The sequence below is a fragment of the Canis lupus genome, chromosome 31 (genome assembly GCF_048164855.1).
Source record: "Canis lupus baileyi chromosome 31, mCanLup2.hap1, whole genome shotgun sequence".
Classification (NCBI taxonomy): domain Eukaryota; kingdom Metazoa; phylum Chordata; class Mammalia; order Carnivora; family Canidae; genus Canis; species Canis lupus.
Genome location: NC_132868.1, coordinates 9619577 through 9632094, shown reverse-complemented (window position 1 = coordinate 9632094; position 12518 = coordinate 9619577). Strand labels below are relative to the sequence as shown.

Sequence of the window (12518 nt, the reverse complement as noted above, 5' to 3'; positions counted from 1 at the left end):
CTTGAAAAATATCGATTTGCATAGATCTTCCAAATGTCAACAATATCGAGAAAACAGACATTAATATCATCACTGATCTCATCAGAGAAGTCTTAAATTTTTGAAGCTGTCAAGCTTAGGGTGGCTGATGGAAGTTTTTCCAGAATTCTAATTTTGCGTAAGAGCTCACAATTTATCTCTGACAACAGTGATAAATTCCTTTCAGTGACAGGTTCACTTTATTCATTTTTGAGAAAATGTCTCTCGGTCTGAATAGCTATAGTTTGTCAGTTATCTGTTCAGTGAAATGTGGGTGTTGCATGGAGAAGCACCAGTTCCCTTCCCTTCCCAGTTCAAGCAGCTTACACCAGTGCATGTCCTCGGGACAGCCAGCGTGCCTGGGTGTGTGGCATATGGGCTCTTGCCCTCCCCACCCCCCCCCAATCCCCTTCCCCCGAACTTTGCAGACTTCTGTAGTTTAGGGATCTGGATTTAATAAGAATTGTTATTGCTTCACAGAGGACATTTGTAAGTGCAATTCACTTTTTGCACTGGGAATTTCTGGCTTGTAAGGGGGACTGCCTGCAGCTGCCACCCTATAGGTACCAAGGGCCCTTGGCCTTTGTGCCGTCTGTCTGGTCCCAGCCCTGGGGAGAAGGCAGGTTGCCGCTAAGTGAAAGTTGTGTTGTTGTGAAAATCATTTTGACCCTGAGTACCGTGGGGGTCTGCAAATCACACCTGAGAGCTGGGGTGCTGCTCTGCTTACTTAGAACAGCCAAGTATTGGGTCCAAACCAGGCCTGATGGACAGCCTTTCAGGACGGGGTTGGGGGTTGTCTCAGAACCTCACAGAAATCTTCCACTTCACGTTGCGCCTGCTGAAACCATTCCTTCTCCTAATTGCACTCCTTATGTACCATAAGCTTCCCCGAGAAAGCTGTGCACTGCCCGTCCCCCGAGTGTGAGTGAACGTGGGGTGATTGGTGGTCTTGCTCAGCACCACCCCTACCCCCCAGTAAGACAGACGGTGCTTGGTGGGGTCCTGGTGCCTCACCCTTTTTACTTGCTTTCTTGGAAGAAGTATCTATTTTAACTTCAGGATCGTTAAGCTTAATGAACACAGTGTTCTAGGAAAGAGAGCAGAAATTTTCAAGTCTTACAGAAAGTTCACATTTCACTGAGGATTGTTTGCATTCTGGTTCCCTTATGTCCCCTAGGTCGTTTAGGCCAGCTGGGCTTGAAGGAAGGCTTCCCATCTGCTGTGAAGAATATTAGTTCTGTGATTGGTATGTTCATACAGCACGCCCAGGATGAAGGTAAAACCTTTGTTAACTGAAATTATTTTTAAGTCCCTTGCGTTCTCCTATTAAACTCTGTTTGAGTGTTTACTGCAGGCCGGGCTCTCTGTGTCGCTTAGTGCCTCATGCTAGGGGGAGGTAGGGCATTTGAAAAGCTGCAGTGATGGGATGAGCACTGGGTGTTATGCTATATGTTGGCAAATTGAACTCCAATAATGAATGAATGAATAAATAAATAGATAGCTGCCGCTTTGCCCGTTTTCAGCAAGAAAACAGGTTGTGTTTTGTGTTGTTTGAATGATGATTTGACTAAAATTTAACTTACTATATTTTAATTAAATAACTTATAAATAACCTTGCTAAATGAGAAGGCTCACCTACCAGAATGTTGGACCTTACCGTGGCCTGTTGGCACCCACTGGCCCTCTGGTCGTGCATTGTGCTTTGTGCTGCAGCAGGTGGGAGGATGGGCCCCGTCTCACCTCATTTCTGCATTCTTCGTGTTCAGAACACTTCAGTGAATAGCTAATGGAGTTACTTACTTGACAACTGCTTTGGGATCCACATTTTATTGAAACTTAAATATGGAGCATGATCCTTCTAAAGCTGTGAGGCCTGGATCTTTGTGGCCGCGTGTCCTGTGCTAACTGGCAGTGCTTGAGGTCAGCCTGGCAGCTGGGCCTGCACACGACTCTTCTGCTCTTTTGTCTCTTTCCATTTGCAGATGGATCTTTAATTAATTTTTTTATTGTGGGTTTTTTCTTTTATATTTTCCATTGCCGGCAGAGAGTGCCTTGTATTTGACTAGTAACTCAGTGGAAGATGATGAAAATTTTGAGTAACAGGCATTTTCTTGTGGAATGACTGATATGAAAATTCTTTCCAGATATACCATGGGGCATCCAGCTGGCGGCTGTGTACGCTCTCTGTGATTTGAGTCCCAGCAACCCAGCGGAGATATCCAAGATCCTGGAAGCCTGGCGCAAAGAGACCGCGCACAGCGTGCCCTCCGCGGTGCTCAGCTGCCTGGAGGAAGTCAGCTCACTGTGCGCAGAGGAGATCGGCTAAGCCGCGGCGTGCCACTGCGTCTAGAGAAGTGCCTTTACATATCTTGAGTACAAATAGATGAGTCTGCTCGCAGAGCACAAACAGGTTCCAAAAGGAAAGACATCGAAGAGAGACAGTGCCCAGAGGCTCTCCTCTCACTGTGGCGAGGGACAGAAGCCAGCCGTGGCAGGGCTGCCTTTGCCCAAACCGCATACATTTCACTTAAGGCTGTTGTGATTCCATGACATGTGGGTTGTAGTATTGTGTCCTTGGTCAAACAACAAAAAACTTGAACTTAGCCCTTTTTGCTGCAGAAAGTGTCCTTTTAGTCGCTTTTTAAAATGGAGTGGCATTTTATAATGAATTTAATATAAAAGCATTGATTTGATTCCTGAGCTAATTTTGGACTTTGCGCTGAAATGATTGACTTAGGAAAAAGTAAATTGGCTAAGAAAGAGCTAGAAGACTTCCACTGTCTTAGCTGGAAATGGGCTACAAAATTGTTTCTCATGGTGTAGCGGCTTGCACCTAGTCAGAGGAAAACCCGGCAGAGCCTTAGAGACCCATTCTAGTGCATCTTCTTCCTGTCTCTGCAGTTCCTTAAAAGTGTCACTGTATCAGGACAAGGGGAGCCGAAGAGTAGAAGTTCACTTGCAGGGTTTGTGTCAGCGACATGTATATAGACGATTCAGAGATGCGCGCAGGCTCGTCTCTGTGTGTGCCGTGTACATATGGACAGTGCTATAATGTGTTTCACATTTGATGATATTCCACTTTCGGAATTTTAGTATTTGTACATAGAAAATGGGTTTAATAACTCACCGTGGGTCTGATTTGTCTTATATTCATCATTTCTTAAAACTCTTGTATGTGTTTTTTATAATAAAAAATAAAAGTAAGCCATGCACATGATTGTTCTGATCAGTGAAGAATGACACTGGGTGTTACTTCTACTCCAACCAAAGATGGAAAGTTCTTCACTCTAACCAAAGATGAAACGGCCGTTCCAAGAGTTAGAAATAATGTGACGTTGCCATTGTCTAGCCGGTTTCTCTGAGATGCTCTTAGTGACATCGGATACCAGATAATTACGTGTACTGATTGACCCTCATGATTGGATGTGTTTGTATACCTACAAATATTGCCGCCCTTTAAAAATTACATTTGACAGCTATTTTGTTACTCCTGCCTCATGTTTTTAAAGCAATTATAACAATCATAATTGAGATTTATAAATAACTCTGCATTGCCCTTCGGAAGCTTTCTGTTGGCATGGTGTTCTTTCTACCAGTATTTGCTGAGCGTGCGCTCCATGATAGGGACCTCGCTGGGAAAGAAAACCACCCATCCAGGAAATCTGCAGTCAAGTTGCAGTAAGTGCTATGTCATAACGTGGAGGTTCACCCTGGAATAACAGGGGCAACTCCTATCTTTCTGAGTATTGGTCAAGGAGGGTCCCTCTGAAGAGGTAGCAGGTGAACTAGGACCTGGGAGGAGGGAGCCAACCCTGAGACAAGACAAGTGACTGTCCTGGGCAGGTGGACTGGCTCTGGGAAGGAAGAGCCCACTGTGTGCGGGAAGGAGGCTGGGGTGGCCTGAACACACAGTCTGAGGGGTGAGTGTTCAGTCATTCGGGTGACTGCCTGTCACTGGGGTCTGGGCAGCCAGCCCCGGGCTTGCTTATGCTTGGAAGCAGGTCTGACAGGGGTGTCATAAGAGGTCATATTTTTACTGGGGGAACTTTTCTGAGGCAAAAGGATGGGAGGAGGGCAAAAGGGCAAGCCAAGACCTGTCAGGAGGTCTGCGGAGAACACAAGAGAGCAGGCCAGAAGGTCAAGGGCACGTGGGTTTCAGATATGTCTCCGAGGTGGGATCACAGCTGCAGTCATGCACTGAGGTAGAGGGACACGTAGGAGTCGAGGTTCCTGGCTTTCTGAGTTGGTACCTGGACTTGGGGTCAGGTACACACGTTTGGTGGCTGGAATCACAAATCTTCAGTCTGCTTTCAGGATATGGGAACCTCGAACATCCACATGGAGGTGGCAGCCTTTCCAGGCAAGTCTGGAGGTGGAGACTACATCAGGCAGACGGGGAGATGACGGTGTGGGGAGGCGTTTAACGCTCAGAATATGGTCACGGGGAATGAGACCTTGCCGGCCACTACCTCCTATACCTGACAGTGGGTGGGCTGGAGGCAGCAGGGTGGTTCGTAGCCTGTCTCCTGGCCCTGGCAGGTGGCCCTCCGTGCTGGAGCCTCGAGGTCAGGGGAGATGATGGTTGCCTTGTGCCTCCTGTAGGTGACCTCGGTGGCCTTCCCATAGGGAAAGCCGTTAATGGAAAGAGAAGATTAGGCTTACAGATGAGCTTGTGGGACAGTTTGCCTGGTGAGTGTCTTGGTCGTAGGCTTTGAAACCATTTTTTAACCTCGGTAGGTTTATGTGTTTTGTAATTGGCAGAGAATAGGTAGCACCAGCCATTTTCTGCTGGTTGCAGTCCTCTGGCCACTAGGTGGGTGGAGTTGACTTGGCCTCCCTTTGGTGTGGCCTGATAAAAGCAGACGTGAGCTCCCCGGGAGCGCTGTCACCTTCAGGGGTGAGGCTGGTTTAAGCTGTTGTTGGATTTAATTTCCGGTACCCAAGCAGAACACTGCTGTGGGTTTTATCATTTAACACAAGTGAGTAAACAGCCAAGTGAATGAATATTTGAACCTGGAGTTGGATGGGGCGTTAGACTAGTGCTGGGTCCTCCACACCCAGGAAATACACAGGTTCTGGGCAGCCCAAGCTGGCTCCTGCACAGCTTACTAAGCAGCCTGGGACAGGCCTGCACCTGCGGTGATGCTCATGCAAGCCCCACGCTCTGGCCTGGCCTGCTGGGTGCTAAGGGCGCAGGAGCCTGGGGAGCAGTTCCTGGGACGGGGGCAGTGGGCAGTGAGCAGTGTGGCATCGTCTTTGCTCACTTCTGAGTGCTGTCCCCATGGACTCCCCCGAGGACGTCCCTGCGTTTCATCCCAAGCACAGATCCACTTGCAGGTGGTGCTTGGGGCTATCATTTTACACCCTGAGAGACCCCAGTCACTGCTCACTTTGTGATGAGGTAACTCACAAATCAATTTTGAGAACCGGAGAGGATTTTGGACTTGGGAATGGAAAGAATTGCACTGTAGCCATTAGGGGGCGCTGTAGCCTCACCCGTGAGCCACACGGTCTGGGCCACGGAGGACATGTTCACTGGCTTGTGGCCGAGGTACAGTCACCCAGGGATACCCGCTTGCTGTCAGATGCGGGACCTTGAGCGGAGTGGGTCTTTGCGCGTAGACCCCTCCTCCCCGCAGTGAATGGGGAGGATGCGTGGACAGGGTAACTGTCCATCCGAGGGGTTGAGAGCGCTCCTCCCCCTCCCTGCCAACAACAAATGTCTGGAGCTGGCCTGTGCATTGGGCTCTTTCCTGGATATTTTCTGGTGATGATCCTGGAGCAGAATGCTTTGGCAAAAACAGGCAGCTGAATAAGGCAGCCAGGTGGGCCAGCGGTGGTGCTGGTGGGTGGGGAGGCCCGGAGTGCTTGCCTGCTTAGCCAGACGTGTGAATGGTGGTGATGTTAGCCTGCCCGCGCCAAGCGTGCCCAGTTCCCCCAGGTAACATTCCCCACCCGTCCTCCCGCGTAGAACCATGTTGTCAGGAGGCTGCGGCGTGCGCAGGGCCCAGAAAAGGAAGTCTAACCAAGCTGTCTCATGAAGATGCCACAGAGGGTTCCATGTGGAATGTTCTAGAAACGTAGGGGAAGTGCTGCAAAAGGAAGACAACAGCCACTAAAAGCCTTCCTCCCTTGCCTCCTTCCACTTCCTGGTGTTTTCCCAGAGAAATGAGTGCGTGGCTGTGACACACAAACCGATCCTTCTCCTGCCCCGAGAACTCCGAGCAGACCTATTTGTGCGGCGCGACGTTTCTGTCTCTGTGTGCTGGGTTATTTTTTGCAGATCACAGAGCAGATCACTGAGCCCGTGCCCTGGGCACGGTTACATAGCGGGGACAGTGTGGGCAGAGGTGGAGCTGTGTGTGTGACTTGCCAGTTGTACTAAAACGACAGGTTTGCCTTTTGTGGAGGACTTGGGTTTTGTGAACCACACCAGGACCCAGGCTCCCTGACGCTCGTGCCCCAGCGCCCTGGTGTCCACACTGGAGCCCAGCCTCCCCCCGGGGGGCCTCTGACTCTGCTGCTGGGAAAGCTGGTGCTGCCCAGCCCGTCCAGAGGTTCCATGCAGGGGGCGGCAGTAAGGGGGACCCCTGGCTCCTGGAGGGCACAGCTTCACCCCGCACCCACTGAGTGCTAGAGGGCGGCTGTCTGGGCTTGTGTATAGTGATCCTCCAGTGAAGTGCGGGCCCCCAGCAGCAGTGGGGGGGGCAGGGATCTGGGGGACCTGAACGCTGCTGCTGCCCCGGGCCAGGCTCTGCCTCTGCCCTCCCAGCCCCCTACCGTCACCTCTTCATCTGTTTTGGGGGGAAATGAGAAAGAAAGAGGAGGGGAGCCTGTTTACCCTCCCCCCACCATCCAGAACCCTCGTTCTTTGTAAAATCGCTCACCTCCTCTCTAAGAATGTTAATGTTTTCCTTCTCAAATTGTCCTGAAGTGCTGCTCTGGGATAACGTCACCCTAAATCGAGGGTACAGCTGATGAAAGAGGAGGAAAACAAGGGGTCGAACGTATAAACGCGGAGCCCAGGGCTCCTTCCCAGGCACAGGCTGCTCGGGAGATTGTCATGTTCCTGTCTGGTGATGTGTATTACTATGTAACTACTTTGAATAGTTTAAATTGTGATCCAGTGTAGTTTTCATTTAATTTTCCATGTTGATTTTGTAGTATATGCATGTAGTAAATTAAAAATGAAAGGTTACACACTGGCCCATCGGTCTTCCTCTGGCCCCGTTCCTCTGGCCCTGCTTTCGGGGTGACAGCTCTGTGACCAGGCTCCGGGGCTGCCTTCCACATCTGCAGGCAGATGTCCTGAGGCCAACATCAGGTGCCACATGTCCCCCTCTCCCCCCAAAGCTGTTCCCCTGGTGGAAGGCAGGAGGGCCTGGGGCAACTGGGAGAGCTCAGTCAGGTTTAGCCTATAGGAGAGCCCCCACCCCATGCTGAAGGTGCCAAGGGTCAGGCCTGGAGGGCCTCAGGGTTGTGGGTACAGGAGCTCCCTGGAGGTGGTGTGGGGGGGCACTGGCTGGAGGGGAGGGCCGGTGAGCAGGGGCATGTGGGGGCTCTGAACCTGGCTCTCACCCAGGCGACACTTAACCCCTGAACCCCTCACTCGGGTGGATCCTGTTTTAGGATCCCTGACATCCAAGCCAACACAAGATTCTTACAAATGACCCTAAAAAATAGGCGGCACCCCCCAAATGAAGGAACCATTCTGACTTCTGAGGAATTGTCGTATTTGAGGTGTGGTGACAATCCTCTAAAATAAAACCCTAGTGATGTTTTGGGGGTTGGAGTCTGGAGGCAATAGGTGTGTTGGATGCTGAGTGAACCAGATGAGTGTCTCTTCCACACTGTGCCTAAGGCCATCTTGATTGTGGAGACTGAGGGGCGGGGGGCGGGGGGCGGGAGCTTAGGGGACAGCGTGGCCCAGACCGCACATGCCAGGGCCTGTGCCCTGTGACCTGTCCAGGCCCTCTCCATATTCATGACCCCAGGGGCCCAGGAACCTGCTCCCGCCTGCCCATCAGACCCTAGCAGATAAAATCCAGGACTCCTACTTTAATCGAAAACAGCAGTTGTGTTTGCAAATGTTTGGACGACCCACATGTGACCTGCAGAAACTTCCTTCATGAGAAGCCTTGGTAAGGGCTTGCTGTTGCTAATGCAGGCAGGAAGGTCTCCTGACCTGTATATACTTTTTCAACAGTGCTTCTCCTTTGGGGAAGAAAATGAGTTTGTGGACCAAGAGTGTGGAATCTTTAAAAAAAAAAAAAAAAAAAGGGCATTTAGAGTACAGGGGAGCCTCTGCCAGCCCCCATACCTGCCCTGGGCAGAGGAAGGTCAGGGGGGATGCCTGCACAGCCCTGTGCCTGCAGAGCGGGGCGGGGGGGGGGACCCCCTTCAGTAATTCAAGGGTTCTCATGATTTCATCTGCAGCATTTGCTTTCTGGGGGGAAGAGCAGAGAGACCCCCCGGGGGGAGGACATGCCAGTTGTAGGGTGTTTACTTCCTCCAGAGTCTCCTTCCTGTGGAAACATCTAGAGAAGCAGAGTTGGGGTCCTTTTTGTTGGCAGCAAGTTGCTGAGAGTTCGTCTCTTCTGGAGATGTCCAAGGAGAGACCAATGGAGAAAAGCAAACAGGATCCTGCCCCCCCCCCCCCCCCATGCAAAGGAAATGCTTTATAAAATGAGCCGGCAATCTCCAGAATGCCATTGTTCTAGTCACCTTCCCGCAGAGACCCCGGGGGCAGCCTTTGGGCGGGAGGGGGGTGTGACAGCCCCAGCGGGGAGTCGCACAGTCTACACCGCACGGGGCCAGCATTGGTTCAAATACTGCAAGTCTGTTTGTTACCTTGGCACTGGAGCAGAAAACAGGTATTTAAGCGCTCACTCCAGACCTTTCCCAGTTTGTTTTTGAGGAGACTGGAACTGGTTCCAGTGCTATCCTCGGTGGCGATCCTCCTGAGCAAGATCTCCGTGCGTCGTTCTGTTCATAAAGCCTGTTTGTTTAGGGATGAGGCAATTAGTTTTCTGGATTCTGATGCAGTTTGGAAATGTGTAACTTTGATTTCTAAATAGAAACGCTGGCATTGGAAACAAAATAAAGGAAGATCACTACAACCTGAGGACGTGTCCCTTCCCGTGGCTTTATTTCTGGCTTTCTTAGCGGCGCACCCCCATTGTCGTGGCGCACTCTGGAAAAGGGAGATGTTGGGGTGAATGGTTTGTTTTTACCTCTGGCCCTTTACCTGGGAATTCCCGGTCACTCAGATTCCACGGTGTGGCCGAGCAGGGAGAAGAAAAATCTTCAAGTAAGAAGACCCTTGTGCTGAGGGTTTAGTAACAGACCAGCGCAGGTGGCGTGGTGGGAAGCGCAGTGCCCGGCCTGCCCGGGACGGGGCGCGCTGCCCCCGCCAGCAGCCTGCAGGCCCCCCACGCCGGACACCAGCCCAGCCGCAGATTGGGGCTCGGGAGAGCAGAGACACAGCCAGACCTAGGGCACATTGCAGGTGAGCCCAGGCGTGCGTCTGCGGAGCTTGGGAGCAGGGGCTGGGAGTCGGCCCTTCCCTGCTAAGCCCATCCCGAGGCAGCTGCCCTGGAGCCCCGGGCGGGGAATCCGCGCTGCCTCTATTCCTTTGTGACTTCCCGAGGCCCAGGGCGGCCCTGCACTCTGCTGTCATGAGCGATGCATGCCGCCAGGCGCATCTTTACAATAGTCCCCTGAGAAATGTTGGTGGGCCTTCAAACTTGTTCTGAGGAAAAGACGGCGCCCCTGAAAAATGCCCCTTCGGGTTTTGAGGGTTTGAGCTCAGGAGGCATCTCACCCAGGAAACATCGCTTTCACTAGCAAAGGTCCCTGATCCTCCGACAGCTTTCTGCCAGATCCTGTGCATTAGTAATTGGCAGCTAGTAATCTTTCACCATCGGAATAGAATTATTTTCATCGCTTTCTTTTGCCTTCCTTGTTGATCACGTTGATTCTGGTTTTGTTTTTGTTTTTGTTTGCGGGGCGGGGAGGGGGGGGGGAGTGGGATGGAAGATTAGCTTTAAGTGTTCAAGTGTAGACCCAAATAGAGTATTCTTTGTTAACCATTGAAATAATTAAGTGCCACTAATTGCATTTGATTGAATTTTTTAAATGTTTGCTTTGGTAGAGAGTTTTTCAAGAAAAACTACTTTTATTAAAATGGAGGAATATGGGCAGCCTGGTGGCCCTGCGGTTTAGTGCCGCCTTCAGCCCCGGGGTGTGATCCTGGAGTCCCTGGGATCGAGTCCCTGGGATCGAGTCCCACGTGGGGCTCCCTGCATGGAGCCTGCTTCTCCCTCTGCCTGTGTCTCTGCCTCTTTCTTTCTATCTCTCCCTCTCCCTCTCTCTGTCATGAATAAATAAAATCTTTTTAAAAATGGAGGAATAGGGATCCCTGGGTGGCGCAGTGGTTTAGTGCCTGCCTTTGGCCCAGGGCACGATCCTGAAGACCCAGGATCAAATCCCACGTCGGGCTCCCAGTGCATGGAGCCTGCTTCTCCCTCTGCCTGTGTCTCTGCCTCTCTCTCTCTCTCTCTCTCTCTCTCTCTCTCTGTGTGACTATCATAAATAAATAAAAACTTTAAAAAAAAAAAAAAAAATGGAGGAATATCAGATATCTCTGTCTTCCTTAGAGGCTGCATGGAACTCAGCTTTGGCCATCACCGAAGCTGCTCCCAGAGCCGGGGGAGGGAGGCAGGCAAGGGGACCCAACCTCAGTGATGATGTGGGCTGGGAAGAGCACTGGGCACAATGACAGGAACTCGTTGCTGGTTCTGGCAGCCTCATGAAGGTCCATGGTCATGGACAAGGTGTTTCCTGCATCCTGGGTTTCACCAGGTGGACTGAAGGAAAGCATGACGACGGAAGGTGTCAGAAAGATCAGACCTAGTTTTAGCCACTCCCATTGTCTCTTGATGCCTCTTGGAAGAAGGGGGATGCGGGTGTGCCCTGGCCAGCAGAGCAGGAAGGCCAGGGCCGCATGAGCCAGACGACCAGGGAGGCAAGAGCGCTCTCAGCCCCGCTGCCCCCAGACCCGGCCACACAGCGGCAGAGATGACTTGCAGGCTAGTCTCCATGGCTTCCGTCTAGAACCTGCTGTTTCTGATGCCTGGGCCCGCTGTCTGTACTCAGCGCGTGTGTCCACACGTGAGGTGTTTCTTCTTTGCAGAAAGAAAAGCAGTGCATGCTGAGAATCGCAAGATTGCTTCCACTTTACCCTGGACTGACTCATGGCATTTCTGTGTCATTCCAGATTTGATTATGTACTTCCCTTTGTTGAGCTCGCACAGACTCTTATTCCACCTTTCACTCAGAAAAATCTCTAAGAGCAATTAACGCTGGACGATTTGCAGTCCTCATTTAGAAGTACGTGTTTCTGCCCAGTGATTAATTTAAAATTAGAAATTATCATTATGCATTTTTTTTAAATCATAAGGGATTGTTGAAATTTAATTTGGCTGAAAGTAAGTTTGTGGTAATCATACATTTACAATTCAACTTAGTAATATCTGCATTCATTTCAACATTTACAGCTGCCAAAACAAAGACTAATATAAAAGTCACTTTAACCCAATGTTTTTCAAGTTGAAATGGGCCAGTGGCCTGAGGAAGAAGCAGGCTTTCCCCTCAAGCTCCGCAAGGTGGGCAGCAGATGAGTGTGTGGCTACTTTGTCTGAGAGGTACTCACAACTACCCTGTGCTTACCGAAATCCTGAAGTGTGCCTTAAAATTATGGCTCCTGGAGGCCCTGGGTGGCTCAGTCAGTTAAGTGTCTGACTCTTGGTTTCTGCTCAGGTCTTGATCTCAGAGTCATGAGTGCAAGCCCTGCATTGGGCTCCATGCTTGGTGTGGAGCCTACTTGAAATTCTCACACTCTCTCTACCCCTCCCACCTTCTCTAACATAAATAAATAAAAATATGGCTGCTGAGGGCCCCTGGAACCACAGACTTGCCGCTAGTTGTCAGGAAAGCCCAGTAGAAGTAAAAGAGAATCCTGTAGAATTGTAGATGAGTATAGCACAACTACAAAATGTTGAAGAAAACATTTAAAATCAAATGCACAGTCGAAGTGGTAACCAGAAAATGTGCTGAAGGTGAGACAGGACAAGGCAGCAGAAATCCACAAGGGAGGGATGGACTGCAGCATGTGCCTGGGTGAGGAAGGGATGGAGTCAACCAGTCTGGGATGGCAAATAGGTTTACAGGCCACAGAAGAGGGTAAATGTGACAAGGCCTGGGCCAGAAGAACAGAAAGTCCATTGGCAATAACCACATCCCATGAAGCCAGGACGCAGGTAGGGATGAAACTCTGGGTCAAGCCAAGAAAGAGGAGGGACAGAAGCCCTCTCCATCCTGGCTATGGGTGGAACAAGGAGAAACACACACACACACACACACACACACACACACACAGACACACTCTTGCAGAATTTCTACCCTGAGTCCAGCCCTCATGTGAACATGGACAGGAATGA

The 12518-nt window shown here is 50.8% G+C and overlaps 1 protein-coding gene across 2 annotated transcripts in view; it reads left to right on the top strand.

Moving 5' to 3' along the window:
* The window catches only part of ICE1 (interactor of little elongation complex ELL subunit 1), a 58606-nt gene extending 55376 nt beyond the window's left edge, over window positions 1-3230 (top strand). For both annotated transcript variants that reach the window (XM_072807377.1, XM_072807376.1), the window contains 2 exons: window positions 1196-1294; window positions 2163-3230. In XM_072807377.1, the coding sequence (XP_072663478.1) occupies window positions 1196-1294; window positions 2163-2344 (281 nt within the window). In that variant the 3' untranslated portion in view covers window positions 2345-3230. The remainder of the gene's footprint in view (window positions 1-1195; window positions 1295-2162) is intronic.
* Window positions 3231-12518: the final 9288 nt, after the last annotated feature.